The sequence below is a fragment of the Salarias fasciatus genome, chromosome 11, assembly GCF_902148845.1.
Source record: "Salarias fasciatus chromosome 11, fSalaFa1.1, whole genome shotgun sequence".
Taxonomy (NCBI): domain Eukaryota; kingdom Metazoa; phylum Chordata; class Actinopteri; order Blenniiformes; family Blenniidae; genus Salarias; species Salarias fasciatus.
In genome coordinates, this window is record NC_043755.1 from 12961669 (window position 1) to 12982645 (window position 20977).

Sequence of the window (20977 nt, forward strand, 5' to 3'; positions counted from 1 at the left end):
AACATGTTTTCATGGGATTGAGTAAGAGGATTTTTTTGTTTGCAGTTTGCATGTTCTCCAGGTATTCTGACTTTTTCCCGCAATCAAAAAGGTTTTTTGACAACCTTTAATATAATAATGGCTGATAATGTAATAATTTTTGGCCTTTTTAAATGTAATGGAGCCTATAATGTATATAACTTACAAAGATATGTGATCCATTATTAGAATAACTTTTATTTCAATAACATAAGTTAGTACATGATTAAAGCAGCATTAAAACAATCCTTTTGGAGTGCACACATTTTTGTCAATAATGTAACAAATAAATAGGAACACATTTTACAGAAACAAAATCCTTCATTTGAAAGTTTTGTGCAGTTAGCTCATGGGAATAAAAGGACAGTGGATGGAACAGTCATCATTTTCATTGATTGAGTTTTCGTACTCTGCAAGACTCTCAATCACAGTTCACTATTTTATTCTATTCTGTTATATTATTGACTTTATTACATTCAGAATGACCAACAATATTATGCCATTGGAAGTTATTATGTAATTGACCATTATTACAGTATTTGCAGCCACAAGGTTATTTTTTGAGTCTGTTGGTCCTGTTGAGAATGTGATTATGTGGATTTCTGTTTTGTTTTTGCTGATGGAAGGATGGATGGATGGATGGATGGATAGATGGATGTTGGATGACTATCATTCTTATCAGCATCACATCTGTGTTCTTTACATGTCTTTATATCCCAGTAAATTTTCTGTCACTGGTTGGCTGACTCTCATAGACTGTCATCCCCCCCCCCCCCCCCCCCTTTCTTTTTACTTAGAAACTCTGAATGAGTAGGCTCAATTAAAAGTGTTAATTTGTCCATTTTAATTGCGATGATTGTTGTTTCCCGCTCTGTTTGTCAGGCCTTATAATAAGAATCTACACAGGGCTGAATCTTGGACGTTCACCAAGTTCTCAACGTTGCGGCTATGTCTGACTGACCGTCTGGCTCAATCTGCTCCATAAAACTTGACGCAGCTTCTGTCAAAAATAGATTAGACACGTATTTTTAAGAAGAGAAGGGCACTGAGTCACTTCTGGGAAGCTGCAGAAAAACACTGATGGAGCTGGTAGAACCACAAGCATTATCTCAAGCAGTGTTTTACAGCCCTGATCCTGGAATACTCCTGCCCTGCATGTTAGATGTGTCCCTGCTACAGCTCAGCGAGTGCAAGTAAACAAGATGTTGTCGGGCTCCGACAGATCTTGATAATGAGCTGTTCTTTTGGGTCAGCAGAGACAACTAAAACATGCAGGATGTGCATACTCCAGGACCAGGAATGATAAACACAGATCTAGATTGTCCTTGTTTAGCTTAGCACAGGGACACAATGCAGCGGCTCCAGTGGAATCCAGTGAAATACATCTCCAGTCTCAACCAGCTACATCTTTCTATTTCTATTACCTTGTCAAATATTTCTGAGAAAATGGTATTGTTTCTCATCACAAGTCAAAGTGTTTGTTTCATTTTGTTTATCTGAAACCTGAAAACTATAGGAATGACACATATGAGTTGAAGGTACCCGCAGCGTTGAATCCAATATGCTATCAGAGAAGCCGCTGGTGCATGTGACTTAATTTCACGCTGTGGAAAAAGGGACGATGCATTCAATACAAGCATGCTATTTTCACTTACTTTAAATTTGCCGTAAAAATAACGTCGTGTACATAGTTTGAACACTAGTTGCTGAATTTATTGTTCCTCGGCAAAGAAGGCCTCTGTAGAACAGTTCCATTATATCGCTCCCTGGTGGTTTCTTGGTGGAAAACATTTACATATATTTATTTCCCTACCGGCTGACGAGAGAACATTGGTACACAACAATCCAGCGAATGGCATTCTTTTCTTGGGATGCACGATATTGAATTTTTTTGCCAACATTTGACAAAGCAATATTTTCCGAGTTGCGTGGCCCCTTGCTGATGCCAATACAGCCAGAGATACAGGCACATACGTACATTTATTCCACTGAATTGCAGGGAAATAATGTATTACGCGCCTATTATGGTGGCCCTCGAGAAGATGGAAGAAAATAAATGCAAAGGTTTTCAGGATGTATGCACAAAATGTATACATTTACTGAAGGCAGAAAATTATTTAAACATACCTCATGGGAATAATGCTATTTATATCTTCTCGGACAAAGAATAAAACTTGATTTTAGTCAAGAAAATGCCTCATTTTCAGGTGAACACCCATACCTTATGCTGTGTCTCTTATTAGTCAATACCGTACATGAGCCCAGATCACTGGGCAAACCTACGGCTGTCACAACACTCATTCTGCACAGCCACCTGTCTGACTTCACTCTGGCTGTGTTTTCTCTCGCTGCATAACATTGCAGCCTCCATCTATCACAGATGCTTGAACCGACATCTCTGTAAACAAACACTTGAGTGTACATTTGGGAGCACTGTGGAGAGTCACGCTGAATTAATAAAAATGCATATTTAATATATTTACTGCACAGCCTCAGCCAGAATTTTGCATCGTACTGCTGACAAAAATATGTTTGTGTCTCACAGTGCTGCACCCCTCACTTGGTGTTTCATCCTACCTAATGCTGACCACAAGCACAGTGTCGCTGCTGCAGCATTTTCATAAGACGCATGAAACACTAAACCGCTCCGAGAAGCGCCTTCAGAGCAAAATTTTTCAGATATGAACTTTCCTTTTGTCAGAGCTGTTTTGTGATAGAGGAAGAACTTCAGTCACTGAAAGTCATCAGCACCAATGTGGCAACAACATCAAAATCATTCATGCTGAGAAAATTAGATCCCATCACACAATTTAATTTGGTCAAACTCAAAGCATGTTAGCAGAATAGATGGGTCCAAAAAGAAGATCACATTACCAGACGTTTGCTGTCACACAATATAAGAACTCTATCATTCATCTATCCATCTTTTCCAGCACAGGTAAGACTGAGGAGTCCCGTGAGCATTAACTCTCTTGGTGAACTCAAAACTGCCTTCTGCCATAATGATGCGATCCTATCATGCACTGATGCTTTATGAATATGACAAATGCAACTAAAAATACTAAAATGACAATGATTCATAGCACAGGGATGATGGTGCAGTAGATACCATTATTACCTTATTACCAATGACCATCTGAACCTTTCATTGAAAGAGGCAGGAGTGGATTATTGCCTGTATCTGTGTATAAGCCCAATAATTAACTTGCAAACTGTCTAGATCTTCCCGATATTTAAAATGAAGGCTTTTCCAGTCATTCAGAACTCAAGACTGCTTAATTACTGTTTAATTTCAAATGCTAATTTTTTTCAATATTGCAAGAAACTGCAATAAGATGGTCTTGCAGGAAATCAAAGGACCCAAAAAGAAGATCTGAGGAAAGATACAAAATATATATATATATATAAAATTCCACTCAGAAAGGCTCTCAAATCTAACTTATACCCAAACTTCTTTCTATGAGGCCAAAGTGCTCGCCACAAAACCACTGTAAGCCTCCATTCTTGTATATCAGCAAAAAGACTTCATAATTACATCACCGACTCCCGTCAATGCACTGTTTAATATTTAAAGCTTAAATACTTAGTTCTATAAGGTATTACCATCTTAAGGAAATGTGTAAATTATTTCTAGAATCAATAAACCTTGAGCTGCGTTCATTGGCAGTGGGTCAGTTTTGCAGAAAAGCTGTACTGCAGATTGAAAAAATGACAAGCCAACAACAAATCAAAATTGTGCAGCATTCATTCTCCTTGCAGCACTCCTGAGGATTACAAGAAAGATGGGTCCATGCCAGAAACTAAAACTGAAAGCTGAACTCCAAAGCACACAATGAAAACTCAAAAAGTTTAGTGTAGCATAGTAAGTTTAGTCAGTGTCAGAATATCTAAAGGGTCAGCTTGCTGGTGGGAAATATGTGCTGCCGTTCCTTATATCACAAACAAGGTTGCTTGTTTCCCCTCATGAAGAGTATGAAAGATTTTAGTTAGCCTCCAAGCTAGCATTTGGACTTGGAGAGGAAGATAACGCCTCTTCTACAGGTCATGTACCAGCAGCATGGCAAGGGCACGTCTACATGTATTTATAGGTGGTTGTTGTCTTCCTCTAGCATTTTTATATACGATCATGCTTTTGACTGCAGTCATAAGATATGGAGAACATTTTAGATTCTCAGCCGATGCTGGTCTTAGAGCCAACTCCATTAGCTCTTGGGAAAACACAGAAGTCAATCTTTGACTTGTGGGTCTGAACCATTCATTGCCATCGACTCCAGCTGAGTCTGCACATTTTGTGCTACATTACACCTTTTGTCACACCAAATAATCTGCTTGATTAATCCCCACTTGCTAAACTACAGCCACTATTTGCGCTCTCTTGCACATGGAATAATAAAGGCCTGGAGCTGTGTAAGAACAATTATGAGTGAGAAATCAGAATATGACTGAGAGAAGACTCCCCACAGTCCAGGTGTTGGTGGTTGGGGAGCAGAGGAATAAACAACTAACAGGAATGACTTGGGAGCGCAGATCTACTTCACTCTATTTTAATTTACATTCATATTTAAAGTGCAAGAAATTAAAATGGGCTCTCAGGCAAAAAGATAACTGGGAAAAGCCACAATGTCAATGTTGCAGGTGATTTTGAGAGCTGAAATAAACAAGGAGACAAGAATGTGAATGTTTGTTCATGGAGGAATACAGACAGGAAAAATCATCATCATGATTACATTTATTTAAAGGATCCAGCAAAAATGAAGGTGGGGCTCAGGTTAAAGTGTCACCCAATGATTTAGAACAGAATTGAATAGAATAGAAAAATTGTTAATGTGTGTGACACACCCAATAAAAAGAGAGAAGGCGGCACAGAATTGCAATCTAACACTTATAATATGGCAAATCAGTTAAAAAATTAATGGTGACTATGAAAAAAAAAGAAAACAAAACAAATACTGTTGGTCACGTTTCACAAATTCTTAAATTCAGCTGACTCTTAGCAAGTGTGTCAAATTATTTGATATATGAAAACTTAATAATAATTAATTACTATATCTGAGAATACTGTCAGGCAGGTCTAACATGAGCTCAGTGAATGTTTTAAACCTTTCATATCACATTCACATATGAGAACAATGAGGCAATCATCAGTGACTTGTCATTGGAAGAAAAAAAACGCTTAAAAAAATAATAAATCCCACTTTAAAGAATCATTCGGAGTTTGGAATCCAAAGAAACAAGCCACAAAGCTTTTAGATTTTCCTTGTCAGCCTAAATTGTTGAAAAATAAACCTCTTTATAGATAAGAGTGTCTGTTATGAGAAGATTATCTTTCGGCTGAGTTGATAGAGAAGCGGGGATACACACATCAGCCGTTAAACCTGACAGAGATTTTTTTTCCTTAAAGACATCTTGTCTGATTATCCACTTGTATTCACAAGCATGCTTCATCAGAGGTGAAAGTGGGGTCCAGCATTTCACAGAGCAGCACACAAAAAGAGGGAGCCAAATGGTTTCTCCCAGATCATTTATGTGTCTCATCAGGTGCAATTCCAAGTGGACTGAGGTCATGTGGCAATACAGAGGAGGATGTATGGCGAAAGTGGTTATAAAGGGGGATAATTCGAGAGCCTGAATCATTGTTGATACTTAAAGGATGAATCACTTTAGATACTTTAAAGACCATGTTGCATAATGCTGCTGTCAATGTTACGAAAAGGCTTGAGACGACTCTCGTTGACTTTCCTCACATGTAACTCCTTTCTCTTGTGAAAAATAAAAATAGCTGCTTTAAGTCTCTGCCATCACATGGGCTTCCCGTAATCCTGAAAAAATCGAGAAGACATGTTGTAAATGTGTCCTAAAATTGAACCAATCGAAAACATTCGACCTCGGTGCAGCAACACATCGACCTAAGCCGCTACGCTGGAAACAGATGAAGTTTTAATAGCAGCAATTTCAGTTCAATTTCTGTCAAAAGGGCCTGCGTCAATACGTTCTGGCAGACATCGTATGTGATCACACATGCTGTTAATGTTGCCTCATATGGTGAAACAAATTTATTGGCTGGTCAGTAAATGCTGGGTTCCAGTGCCAGAATTTGTATTTACTTAAGCGCCAATCCTGCCAGCTGTAAAATCCAGTGATACATCAAACCCCTGCACAGCAGCTGATAGCTGTGCTTATTCAGTCAAATCAATATTTATATTGTCTGAAAATTGGACTGTAATGAGAATTTGTAAATGTTCAACACGAGAAGACATATAGACAGCACAGCATAGTGATGGATGGAAGCCATATTGTCTCTTATTTATGTTTACCAGAAATTAAACTGCACAGATGGTTATTATTGTTAACACCATAGAATAAAATATAACCTGCATTGAGCATTAGGTGAAATATCAAACTCCAGAGCATAAATTTAAGGTACATTTCAACATTCTCCATTTGATGTAAAACACATTTATTTGCCATTTTTTGTGACAAATTATGCTGAGAATCGTTACAGTGTCCAAATCCAACATATTGCTTTATTTCTTGTTACAAAAAGATTTCTAGATATTTGTATATTTCTGTTTGGACTACTTGCAAAATGATTGGCAACATATAAATGAGTACCACAGTCTGTGGTTGTGAAATTTTTTTTCTAATGTAAGGTGGGTTTTTCTGTGACTTGGTTTTGTTGGTAAGAGAAGTGTATTGCATAAAATTTTCCCAAAGTACACTGAACTTACAAGGTGTAATACATTGTAATTATTCTCTCCCATTATGTGACGACACAGGGCTGAGGCAGCGAGAGCAGGACCCTGTAGGCCTGTTCACCCCTGGCATTCCCATGCCTTTCAAGTGAACAGATCACAAGTGGCAAACCCTGAAGACAAGTGTGAACAGGCACCAAAGTGCTTTCACTTAAACCACTTCCCGAGGTGGTCTGGGACACATCCGATGCTATAGGCTCTGTACCATAGTGTAAACAGTTATGCATCGTGAATGCATCCGGGAACAGTCGCATAGCACTAAAATAGGTCACACGTGATAAATGTCACGAGTGCTTCCTGATGGGAAGACTGCAGAACTTGGATTTGTGCATTGATTCTTTTAACTTTCCAAAGAACTATGGAAAATGATGTGCTATCTTGTTCAAGGAGAGCCACTTAAAAAAAAAAAAAAAAAAAAAACATGTTCCATAAAAGCTTCAGTACACCTCCAGCATGGACGGACAGGTGGATGGATAGTTCAAAGAAAAGAAGAAGAAAAAAACCCCTCTCCTTACTAAATTGCATTTTTTGTGAGACCGCTGTGAATTTGCAGCGAAAATCAAACAAAATGGTGAAAATTGAAATTGTGACAAATATTGAGAGGGCAGCATAAAATGCAAAGAGTCCCAGAGAAAGTTCCCATAACACTTGAATGGTTTAGCTTTTGTGAGAATTCAGGAAGCGCACCCAGTAAACAGTGGTTTGCCTGTTCAGTGACTGTAGTAAACAAGTAGCTTTCTTTGTGTTTTATGTTCATGTTTTTTTCACCTCTGCCTCCGTCGGTGGAGCATTTGAATAAAGGATGCTAGCTACTGAGCTGACCCATGCATCACTGAAGCTAACACAGCATGCTCATTCAGAAGTAAATGCTGGGGATGCTGCTCAGAACTCTCCAGCTGATGGCTTCCTTTGCAGAGGAGTAACTATTGAAGGTTTGAGAGAAGCAGACATTCTAGCAGTATTCTTTCCAACAATTCAGCACACTAACATCCACATTTAAAGACTGTTGCTGCCCGGCTCCTCTGAAGCTCAGACACAAAATCGAATTTTCCACCCAAGTTCCTCATGAAAAATTTTCCAATTTTGAGGAGGTGGTTTTTCAGTCCCACCAAAAAACCTACGGAAACACAAGTTAAAGTTATAACAAAAAAGAAAAAGCAATCTAAAGTATTGTGTTAGTGCAGCACTACTACTTTTGGTATAATGGATTACACTCATTAAAATAATGATGCATTCACTAATTGAAGAAAGGCTCATTTACGTGTCACTTTTGCCAGTTGGAGAGCAGCAGAGCTCCAATGCCGTTTTCTCCAGAGAGGAGCAGCCCTGTTTCTAATTCACTAAACTCCTGTTTACTGGACAAGAAGCACCTTGTTCATTAATTCTAAATTGATTCAGTCTTTCAGTAGCATGAGATGGTATTTACAGCGCCTCCGATGCAAGCTGGATGCTGCAATTTATCTAGGCAGTTTTCTTGCTCATTCTTCTAATAAATCTTTCTTTTTTTTTTTTTTTTTTTTTCCCAGAGAGGCTTTCTAGATTGTGGAGAAAATGTTGTGACGGCAGGTCCTGGAGGGCTGCGGTCCTGCAAGGCTTCACAACCTCCCTATTTCATCACACTTTTTATTAAGCTTATTATCTGCTGAGCGTCATCGTGACACATTTATTAGATCTGGATGTGTTCCATCTACTTGATTGACTTTTTCTGAATCCAATGAGGAAGTCCGACATTACACTGACCCACACAGTGCTGGCAGTTTAGGTAAATGTGTCACAACAACACTACACGAACACTTCTATGTCAAAACTAAAATAACAGCCATTTTGAAAGTGACACAAATAATAGAAGTTTAACTTGTAATGTCTCATGAAATACCTCCTATCTTTGGCAGTCCTAATCATTGCATTCACTAATCATTGCATTAAATGTGTTTTTTCCATTGAAAATTATCTGTAAAGGCTTCTTTCTTCACGCCGTTCAGCCGCAGCCTGCCAGTCGTCCATCAAACACAGGATTCAAGTTTCATGGCTTCAAGGTGAACATTCTTACCTCGTCCTGAAGTTAGCCGGGTGCGGATGCCCATCATACAAAGATAAAAAGTCATATTCCTCCTCCACAGCGAAAGATTGAAAAACTATATGAATCCTGTTGCCCTCGTCGGCAACAATGACCCAGGTACAGTTTGCTCCGTTTGGATATCCGTATGGAAACCCGGGGCTTTCTATCGTCCCATTCCTCCCTTTTAAAGTGCCTCCACAAGTATGGATAAAACCTGGAATGACAGAGAACAAACAACAACTCATTATCCACTGCATATAATGACCGTGTGTGTGTGTGAGAGTGTGTGTAACACTGAGCTGAGGAGAGTAGAATAAAGTTAATGCTCTACATCACAGAAACAGAAGAAGTAAATCGTAGGCATCATTAACGAAAATGCATTTCATTTTGATAAACTTTGCCTTGCGCAAGCATCCAAGCGGCAATAAATTAAGTGAATGGCAGTAAAAGTTTTAAGCAGTCCCGTACAGATGCTATTTCGAGTAATGTTTTATTATAACAACTGCGTGTAAAGTTCAGGTGCAATATTTCTTCAACTGAGGACAAATTGTTTGGAAAATCCGCATTGTTCTCCGCTGGCAGAAGCTGTGAGGGAAATCTGGCAGCCGACTGACTCGGTGCCAGGTTTTGTGTTCCCATTCCTGCTTTCTCTTCCCCTTCAAATTAAAAAAAGAATCAGATGCAACACCTACCGCTGTAATAATGGGATGGGGGGGAAAAACGCATAATTGAAGATGTTTTTCAGTGTTTTAACAAACAAAAAGCTTGCGACACATCATTACTGCCTACACAAGGCAAATCCTTGCGACCGAATGTTCTGGTTAGCGGAAAATCAATCATCTTGACACACCAAGTTAAACATAACACCTTCACGGGCAAACTACGCTAATTCGGAGGCTTCACTAGTCTTTATGGGGGTGAAACCAAGGTGTCACAGTTAAGTAACTCTAAGACACAGAAGCATAATCTTCCTGTAGTACACCTGTTCCTTCACACTCACACCCATTCATCTCCACACGTCCATATCCGGAGTTCTCACATAATTACACACACTATGTGAACAGATTCACATACACACTGCGCCACAGTGCAAAAAGTGTGCCCTTTTTATTTGAGGCTATCTCGTGCATTGCCTAATGAAATGCAAACTTAATTAAGATGCATGGTTTACCCCCCACAATTTACTCCTGGTGTAATTAGCTTTTCACAGTGTGTAGGTAAAGGATGTTTCGCGTGGTGTTGGCCATACACACACACACACACACGGGCACACACAGCAGTAGGAAAGGGGGTGAAAATAAAACACACGGATCAGTTGGCAGGTATGCAACTCCAGTGGCCTCTAACTAGACAGACAGCAGTAATTTTTCACAATAACATGCTTTCTTTCTTATACACACCGAGCCGAGCAAACAGTCCAAATGCTAAACTGAAAACCAACAATTAATTTTCCGCTCGTCAAGCTGTTTCATTCTGTTATTTTTTTTTAAAATCTTATCATTTGTGGAAACATTTAGTAAAATATTTCTCCAAAAATGGCTTTTAGAAAGGTCTTAAACAGAACAGAATGTCGTGGCCCGATTCTTCAGAATTCACACGTCTCCTTTTATTGTTCATTTATTTTACACCTTTAACAAGACCAGTTCAGCCCTCCTGATTAAGTGTCCTGACCTCTTTAAAGAAAGAATTATAAATTCAGTGCGCCCCTACAGCTTTGTGCATAATGTTGTTCGGGGTGATGAACTGCTGCTCCAAATGCAGCAGGAAATATATTCCCGCCAAGGTTTTGTGTGCATGTCTAACTTGCGATTATTTCCGCCACTGCTAAGCAAACAGGGTAATCATGGAAAATTTGCACCATTGACGCACCGCCTACAGGGTCAACATGTTCCAACCTGTGACACGGAGCATTATGGCTGCTTTCAAGTGCTCTCAGGGGTTTTGTAATTACCAGCACAGCCCTCATCAATGAGCCAATCAAGTTGTGAGTATGGGTGGAAAAATGTGAATTTTTAATGGCAGACGAGAAACTGCGAGTTGACAGCGCGGCACACATGACTGAACTAATGTGATATTGGGTAATTCGTCCCACATTTCTCAAATCTGATACACTGAAGCGGCATGCCATGTCAACTGTCTGATCCGCTTTGCTTTTTTTATTCTTTGCAAAATTTCCACGGCCATTGTATGTATGCGTTTATTTACAAGAAAAGCAGGTGCTAATAAGATGCACTTTCAGACTTTAGTGTCACCCACATCGACTGAAAATGGCCTTGAAAAAGGAATTTGAGAAAGGCATGTTGATTAATAAAAGTGAGCCCACCTACAGTTTTGTTGTTGTACTTTACCTTGAGTTTGAAGTCAATTCACTCCAATCAAACGAGGAGATTAGATTTTTATGAGGGCGAACATGCACAATGTTGCACTGTTTGAATACTGATGCCTGGCTTTATTTTCCTGCGAAAGTCACCTCTTCCATTCATAAGAACGTAACAACGCCTACAATGGGAGAGCGCGCTAATTATAAAAAGGAGGGTGCCTTAGCGGAGCACTGTCACCTCGAAGCAAAAACCATTTTTTGGGTTTGAACTTTCTGGTCGTCCGTGGTTTTTGCAAAGTCTCCTCTCTGTCTGCATTAGCTCCCGCCCGGCGCTGCGGCGCTCCAGGGACGTGCACGTTAGGTTAATTAGCAGCTCCACATTGACGAAAGGTGTGCACCTCTTTATGCGAGGGACAGCAAGCCTGCCGCAGAAAAGCTGTGGCTTTCACCCAATGTCAGCAGGGACACACAGCCACCCACTGTGACCCTTTACGGGATAATGTGTGTGAAAATAATGGATGGAGGGAAATATAGAAACTCAAAATTACCTCGGCTGAAGACAAAACAACGCAATCACCGCTAATAGCGCTGCCGCTTAATAATAGATACTGATGTTCCTCAACATCCTCTTAACTTCTAAAAGCTTATTGACACAATTCTGTGGGCAGCGGAGAAAGATTTTCATTGTGCAGCAAAACGGGTTTTCACTTGCACACATGACAATAAAACTTGAAACTTGACAGCACAAAGAGGTTGGCTGTTTAAGGGTTCAGGCAGTCGAAATGTATTAGAAGTTCAGTATTCAGCAAAATGAATCAAGAAAAAAAAAAAGATTCTATCATCTTGGAGTTTGGGATTTGAAAACTTTTGGGGGATGTGATTTTGTTGCCTCATGAAAAATGTACACCCAAGTCTTTTTCAACTTCATCCAAGCAACTAAATAAACATCAACAAGAAGTCTTTTTGATTTTGACAAATCCCATGATGCCGATAACCTTGTGTACATAGCGGCGCTAAATCACTTCAGTCGCCCTTAGAATATTACAAAAAAGATGACTTGATGTGTCCCAGAGCAGGACTGCTGGAACTGACAAATAATTAATACAGGAAACTAGAGAATAGCCATTTCAATCACCTCTACATGGTCATGAATGAAAACTGAAGTAAATTAGAGTCCCAGCATAATGCAGTATATGTTTCTAACTTTGCCAGGATCACTAAAGCATTCAGAGTTGAAGATCAAAAGGCAGAAGCCCTGTGAGTCTTGTGTTGGATGAGATTTAAAAGAAAAAAGAAAGTATTACTGGTTTTATTGAAAGGCTTTTGCTGTGTTGGGACCACTGAGAGAGAGCACCCATTGAGCTACAGCAGCGCCTGGAATATTCTGGTGTTTGTTGAGATTTAGATGACTAATGTGTTAAAGTATTTAGGGCGATGCTGTTGGTGTGAACTGCTCAGCAGTGTTTATGTGGTTGATCTCCAGGGGATGACAGAACAAAAGCTCACTGCCATCGCTGTTGCCTTCTTTTTGTCTCTCATTTTCTTCCTCCCCTGTCTTTTTTCTAAATCTTTGCATCCATTTTTTCTTTCATTAGTGTTCTATTAACTCTTATAACTTCCTGTCATTGACTGCATTTCCATTTCAGCTCCCTTTTTCTCACTTCTTTTCTGTCTTACTCACCTTTGTTTATTCAGTGCCTCAGCAGCCAACTGTTAACACAGTCTTTCTCCATCCTTTTCTCTCTCCATACACTTCAAATCTACTCCTCGCTCCCTCCCCGCCACTTTTCTCTATAAGCTATCCATTATGAATTAGAATCCTCCTTTTCAATGCTGTGAATCATACAAGCTTGTAATATGTTAAGCACTGTCAGTTCCATAAAAGCTGCATCTATAAAAAGAAGCCTGTAAACATTCATCTTGTAACTTCAAAGGAACACGGGATGATAACATGTGCTTCCTTGTACGGATAAATGAGAGAAAGGACATGCATTAAATCCATTTATCACTGGCACCTTCAGCATGTCTTCTTTGAATTTCACCATCCCTGTTCAGTTGTCTTCTCCGACCTCCATCATCACTTCAATTGTGAAAACGCAATCCCCGGAGTTTCCCCCCACCCCACATAGTGCCACGCTGCAACAACATCCATAGATGGTGATGAGAAACCAAATTAACGACACGCTGTGATTGCACAGTGGGGTGAATGCGGTTCAGAAATATGGTTCGGTATCATAACGTACAACACCGGCGCAAACAGGGACCTCAGCGGGCGGCTCTGCCGCCTGACAGACAGCTCAAGAATGGTCCCAGCTGTTTCCCAAATAGTTACATTTACCCGTGGCCTTTTGAATATACAGACAAAATTCACATTTTCCCACATCATACCTTTGATGCCGAGAGTCGATTGTTATACTTGGTGAGTAAAACAGACAGGGAAATGGTCATCATCTCCGACTCTGATTGGTTTCTGAAAAGCATTTGTCAATCTGTATGTGTGTCTGTGCATGGATGCGTGCGTGTGTTTTCATGAAACCGCATGCACGTTTAGCCCTGTGGGACTTTTCAATAAAAGAGAGAGTGTCACAGAAATTCTGGTCCTGATCTCTTCTCTTGCTCTGAATACAAAGATTTTGAGCAGAATGAATCAACTGATGAACCATGGAAAGTAAGACTGATTCAGTCAAAAAAAAAAAAGGAAGCAAAAAAAGAAAGGATGAATAAAGCATTGTGCATCATAAAAAGTATCCTTTTAATTTCAGAATCTAATCGAGTTTGTTTCAGATTAAACAGGTTTTTTTAAGGTTTACTCTTGGCATGAAAGGAAATGAGGGAGAGCATTTTTCCCTTGCAGTCCGCAGTCAGACTTTTAAAAGGAAAGGTGCGCCTCAGACAAGTAAACACCCAGCATGTTGTCCTTCCCCAATAATGCAGATTTGTATTGGGCCATAAAGTGCAACGATTATGTGCAGCAGGAGAGGGGAGGTGCAGCCGTTTACTGCCATCCAAATTATTATGAGTGACAAACAGACCCCTGGGTAATAGATGATTACTGATAGATATGAGAAATTGCCCGTCCCAATCGACTATTTTTGAACAGACCATCATTAAATAGGCTTGGAAGATAAACAATCACAGATTGACCTGCTCTCTCCTGGTAGTTACTTGTGGATCCAGCGGAGCAGATTTAACTGCGAGACGGTCCTTCCTCTCTCCCACTGTGAAACTGTTGAATTCAGATGAAAGACTGCAGCACTTAGTTTGGAAAATTTATTGGGCTCCAATTGCTATATTGCCCTTGAAGTGTATTAACTTTATCATCTGTCTATTGTGCTGTATTTGTGTTTTATCGACTGTCTATTGTCTTCCAGTTTATGTGCCAGCCCACACAAGACAATAAATTTGATTTAATCTAACAAATCCTGTTGCTTACAGCTATTTTTGTAATATTGAAATGAATATTTTTTTTCCCGGCCTAATTAGTGGCACCCGACATACTGATAATTAAATGTTGCAGTCGGTGTAACCAGTTGGCTAAGGCCAGTAACAAATGTGTCCACTGATGGTCCAAAATGGCATCTTATTGTCAATTTCACATTGTGTTTGTAAATCAGAGGTGTCAATCATAAGGCCTGTGACCCAAAACTTGAGCAAATGAGACTCTAACTTGGCCTGCATTTTTTTTTTTTACACGCAAAACCAGTAACTGCTATTCTCAAGTATAGAACAGCAGATTTTAATCAATACACATAATGCAGTAGTAAAACCTAGCGAGTTCAATTCAATTCAGGTTTATTTATATAGCGCCAACTGCCACACAGTCATTTCTAGCTAGTGGATTTTCAAGACTACAAGTCAAAAATTGAATCAAAAATGCATCATGAAGAAGATACATTTTTAGAATTTTTAGTTCAAAATCTGCTATCTACATTTTACATGTCGGTGTAGTAATGGAGGTTTGTCAGTGGTACCGTAGCATCATTCTGTTCTCATAAAGTACCAGCCTGTGAATCCAGATGGTTTGTACTTGTTTATTTTGATATGTTCAATCAGAATATAAATCATGTGACCAGCAAAACAACTGGAAAAAAATTGAGATCTGACAGCCAATGAAGCAACAGGATTCTGCAAAAATCAGTCTTCAGTCTGGAAAGAAACACTGCTGTAGATATGAATAGAATTAAAATAAGAAAAATACATATTCTAGATTATACTTAATGTACTGCATTTTCCTGAGAAAATTCAGGGTTGTAGTAATAAATATTTTCAAAAGGTAGTCAGGTACTATGCTTCTTTGATCCAGCACAAAGCTAAAAGGTGTAGTTTTTTTTATTATTTATATGTTAACACTCTTTTTGCTGTTGAATTGGCCATTAAACTAGTTTCATACCTTTGTTGGAAATAAAAGAGTTTTTTAAATTCTATTTTCTTAAAAACCATTGGTTGTGAAGCGAGCGTAGTTCAACATGATGCCTGTTCTTAGGTTCTTCATAAAATCATTCCTGTTTTACTAAAAAAAAAAGTCACGGCTGCAGACAAACAGAACAGCAGGAGGACACCCACTGCAGGGCACTGTGTAAGCTCATTTGGCTGGAGGCCTACCGGGCATTGTAAAGGGACAACGCTCCCAAAAAAAAAGTACACTACAGCAGCAACTACTCACCAGATGCTTTGGACTAAAACAAATGTTTTCACACAACATGCAAGCAAAACTGCAGCCAGTGTGTCCAGGAGTCATGAACTGAGCCAAGAGACCAGTTTACAAGTTCACACAGTTGTGAAACCTTTCAAGTCCAACTTTGTGTTTCCTCAGGGAGAGCTGGACTTCTGAGTGTTTTCCTTCTTTTGATGTTTTCCGAAAGGACAAAAAAAAAAAAAAAAACAAAAAAAAAAAACTGTCCTTTAGTTTTTCCTGACTTCCATGTAAACGATCTCACAGTAAACTGATAGCTGTCCCTGTGACCTCAAGTTAACACTGTCGATGCAAATCCAGGTCGTCTCTTTCTACGAGAAGTGTGCATGTTATCCCTGTGCATGAATGGTTCTTCTCTCTGTTTGTGATCGTCTGTCTTCCTGTGCTTGTCCTGTGCTGGACTGGAGACCTGTCCATGGTGTGCCCTGCTCTGAGACCCAAAACGGAGTCATTTCTCAATAAAATGCACTCAAGTGAAGCACAAAAAAAGAAAAAAAAAAACATTTTAAAGAGGGAAAGTAAAGGGAGAAAGTAGATTGACTATTCTGATGTAGTACTCTATTTATGAGTTATGTATTGAAAGATACATATACACTCGCACACGCACGCACGCACGCATGCACGCACGCACGCACGCACGCACGCACACACACACACACACACACACACACACACATACACACACACACACACACACACACACACACACACACACACACACAAAATGCATGCCCCTGCATTTACAAATTGTGAAGGGCTGTAAGTTTTGTTGATTTTGTTGACGTGAATGTAAAAGATCATCAATGATAAATATGAACAACTGATGATAAAAACACTTGAATTGTGTTTTGCCTTCACCCTTTATGCAGGAGTGGAGTCTTCATCAAGCAAATTCAAAGCTCCGTACCCACTGACGTATGCACTTTCATGTTCTTCTTCTGACTTATTTTTGGTATGGATTATTCTCTCTCCATCTCTTTCCTTGATACTCCATTTCCTCACAAATGGCTGTACTGAATGCTTATTCAAGGACACCTCTTTTGTCATTGTTCATAATGATGGCACATCACAAAGAGGAATAGACAATAACAGCACACCTTCCTACGAAAGTGCAAAAAGAAAAAAAGAAAAAAGCTGAATTGATTTGCAACTGACCTTAAAGGTGAGTCAGCCAATATAGAGATATCCATCACAGAGGCTTGGTTACAGAGCACTGACTGTAAAGATGAAGCCCTTACCAAGCAAAACTAAGGTCAACGCACATCCTGGTAGGCTTCATTTGTTGCTAAGTCTCTGTTTCACTGTTGTAGTCGCATCTCTCACAAAACCGGAGAAAAATAGCGGCGTTGGACAGTCCTGACGATGCCAACTATTGATTTTTGGAGAGCACACTTTTTTGGAGATAAATGAAAGCAGCTCTGGGAAATGATTTTCATATGCAGTGCTGGCAATAATGTAACCTGAGCAAAATGGAATCTGTCACAACAACCTGAAGAATAAAAAGAGAATTAGATTCTGTGTTTGATCTGAAAGAAACATAAGAACAAGAAAGACTGTCAAAAACTTTCGCTGCATATTTGTTGTCATACTTTCAGATTATGAATTTTGATGATCTGCATCACGTCAAATCAGAGCTACTGCTGCACTTACAAGTTATATTTAGCAGTGATTGTGTTTTTACAAGTCTGCGAACATTTCTCTTAGATCTCTGACAAACTGCACTCTGAGCCACAGACTTAAAATGCAACGGGAAGAGAAAATTATTTTTCATCAGCACAACCAGGAGCATCACAGTGATGACTGCTTGGGCACAGGCACCACCCTTAGTAGACAGAAATCTTAAATTGATGTCCCCAAAGAGAAGGATTTTATCTGCACGGTTAAGCTGCACCTTCACGAATCATACTGATAAAATGTGCATAATCGTGGCCCCTCACTACGCCTGTCTGCACGCCTGATGAAAGGGAAATAGGCTCCATACAACAAAAACAGAAAAGAGGCTTTCTGGCAAATGACTATTACCTCATGAGTGTGTCAGTGCAATTTGGAAAAGGGCTGTGAAATATTCCATTTGGTGGTTTTAAATTGCCAACCACTGAGGTGAAAAATACTAAAATCAAATACACTGCCACACTGAAACACAGCTGGCCGGGGCACTAATATGCACACCAAACTCACGCCATTCGCACAAAGAAATCACAAGAGGTTGTACGTCTGCGTCGCCAACTCTAATAACTATTTCCCAGCGTCAACGTGCTGCTGGAGTTTTAGCTACTTCCCAGCAGATATGTATTTTATGGCGAGACACCAATACCTCCTTGAAGTGCTGCTGAGCCATATTGCACCTGATGCCAGACCACCACTGTGAGAGCTGCTGTACAACATAAAGCTGTGAGCCAACAACACATCTAATAGGATGCCTGTCTCTCCAGTCTCCAATCTCCCAAACAAACAATAACATCAACACTTCACTTTCCCTGAAAAGCGAGAAGGGAAGCAACACAGAACAACAAGAATTTACTTTTTTTTTATTTGAAGACAACTGCAGAATGATGCATTACTCAGCTGTTTCTTTACTTTCCAGGTTAACATTAGCTTCCAGTTAAAAACTGGTTCCCAAAAGGGAAGATTTTAGGCACAAGTACCCCAATGAAAAATGAAGAAACTGCCTTTTAAATATGATAAATATTTCCAACGCTTTGCCTCGCTGATGCCATTCGTTTCAAATGATACTTCTAACAAGCAATGTTCTGCAAATTGCTTATAGTTACTTATTATTTAAAAAGTACTGTAGTTGTCAACTAGTTATGCAATGTAAAAAGTGACTCGTTGAATGGAGAAGTAACTCATGTGTGATCATAAAGACATGCACACAGTTCTATTGTTGTGGTGATACATTAGTCGAGCTGCAATAACTGGTAACTGGAGAAAGTAGAATAAAATGCTTCATAGAACTACTTCTATTCTATAACTTCTCTTTTATTCTACTCACAAGATATACTGATGGTTATTTGATATGGGAAACATCTATGATGCTGTTAAGAGGAATGGTTTAGTTCAAGAGAATTGAGATGCTCCTTAGGTGACTCGAAAGAAATGGAAATAGTTTAACAAATGCAGCTTTTTTATTGATGTAAAGCCAAAACTACGTATTTCAAAGTGTACAAGAACCTTTATTACAGAGAAGTATACGAAAACTGCTGAACAACAAAGACATTAAAGTTGATGTTCTGCAAATAAGTTTTTTTCTAAGCCACGATTTAAACCATTAAACTGTGTTTCTGACATTCTTTTAGACTTGCATCGTAGCTTTGATTTGTGTTATTTGTTTCATGATTCAATTGTTTACCTGACATTTTGCAGTGTCACGTTCCCCAAATGCAACTGTACACACAACTTCACAAAGCAGGTGTTGAAAACCAAACACTCACGACCCGAAGGTAGAGGAGCAATAAAGAAATTAATGTTCTTTTTTTCCCTCCCTATTTCATTCTGTCCTGCAGGTTTTTTGACATTTCTTTCAGATTCCTAAGGCTGGAGGGGGAATGGAAGTAAGGAAAAAAAAAAAAATAATGCCACAGTTGAGTTGCCAGCAGTTCCATGGTACAAAGCAAGACTCAGGACTCATGTTCGCAGTACTGAGTATTAAGGCTCTGATGAACACTAGATCTGAGTTTTTATAGAGGATGCAAACAAAATTAAAAGATTATCCACACCCTGGTGTTGGTGTTAGAAACAACAGAGAAGACTTTTTGGCCAGGAAAAGACTATTGAAATAGGTGGGAGAGCATTATGTACATGTGTGAGCAAAGACAAATGTAAAAGTGCTTTTATAAAATTCAGCTTGGAAAGACCAGAACAAAAGATGACACGGTGACGCAGAGCGAGACCCTGAGCTCTTCCTTTTTTTTTCAGTACGTACAGCACCTGAACCCTCCACAATAACACCATTCAAGAGAATTTATTCTTTACAGAATAAGCTTTGAAAATCAAAAGAACATCCAGAAATATCAACATGTACTTATTACAAGTTAGGATTGCAGAAAGGGCATACATAATGAAGAGCAAAACAAAAAAAAAAATTCAAAAAGGTTTCGCTACAAGTAAATCTTATATAATCCGACCACAATTACACTTTTTCTTCAACTACTTTTCACAAACTCTTACATGTCTTTGCAATGATCAGACAACAACTATTCCAATTTCCACAATGAAAAATTTTTAACAACATTATACCACTAAATCACAGTATGGATATGTGTTAAACTAGACATCAACATTTCCAACTTCTTCTCTAATGGTACCGATCAAAGCCATGATATTAACCTACATTAATTTCCTGTAGATTTCTAGTTATAACTTAGTGTCAAGAGCTTAATCAAAACATGTATTGCTAATCATTAACTTCCTGAGAGATATCTCTATTTTTGCTCCACATTAAAATGTGTCTATCATTAGCATTCACTCAAATTTGACGTGTCTGGTTCTGTCATCCAACAAAACAGAATTCAGCTTCACTAGAGTTATTTCCTCATTATTGACACCAAAGTGGTTTAGCGGAGTCGAAACAAGTTTCAGCTTCCCCCCCCATTTTTCTAATTTCTGTCAAAGAAGCGTTGGAATCACAACAACCTTCACAGCAGTCTACCTGCTCATTTACCTTCACATCAAGCTTCTTTGTTACCCTGACCGTGCCTTGGCTCTGCCTGCGCTCCTGTCACATATCAAAATCAAGCCGACAGCCACAGAAACAAACAGATTGAGTCTGCTCAGCAGAAGAAGATGCAGCGAAGGTCGGAACCAATGCATGGCTACATTGTGTCCATATGTGTGTGTGTGTGTGAGTGTGTATGTGTGTGTACTTTTAGCTTGCTGTATTCATGTATACACTTATTTTTCCTTGCAACATTAGAAAAGAGCCATTTTCAGCAGGATATGCCAACAAAATGATTTCAATATTTTCTCCACTCCATATTCTAATAATCACATCATTAATGTAAAAAAAACTATCAACACCTTCCTGAGTCAATATACAGCACGGTAAACAGAATGCCTGAGTTACAGGAAACAGTCTACCGAGAATTCACAGCCTTGACTGGAAGCAGTCTCCCCTCAACCTGTTACATTTAATCTCA

The 20977-nt window shown here is 39.2% G+C and overlaps 1 protein-coding gene across 3 annotated transcripts in view; it reads right to left on the reverse strand.

Annotated features, from left to right (window-relative positions):
* LOC115397239 (CUB and sushi domain-containing protein 3-like) overlaps positions 1-20977 on the reverse strand; it is a 228627-nt gene that overhangs the window by 203782 nt on the left and 3868 nt on the right. For all 3 annotated transcript variants that reach the window (XM_030103466.1, XM_030103468.1, XM_030103465.1), the window contains exon 2: positions 8821-9043. In XM_030103466.1, coding sequence (XP_029959326.1) covers positions 8821-9043 — 223 coding nt within the window. The remainder of the gene's footprint in view (positions 1-8820; positions 9044-20977) is intronic.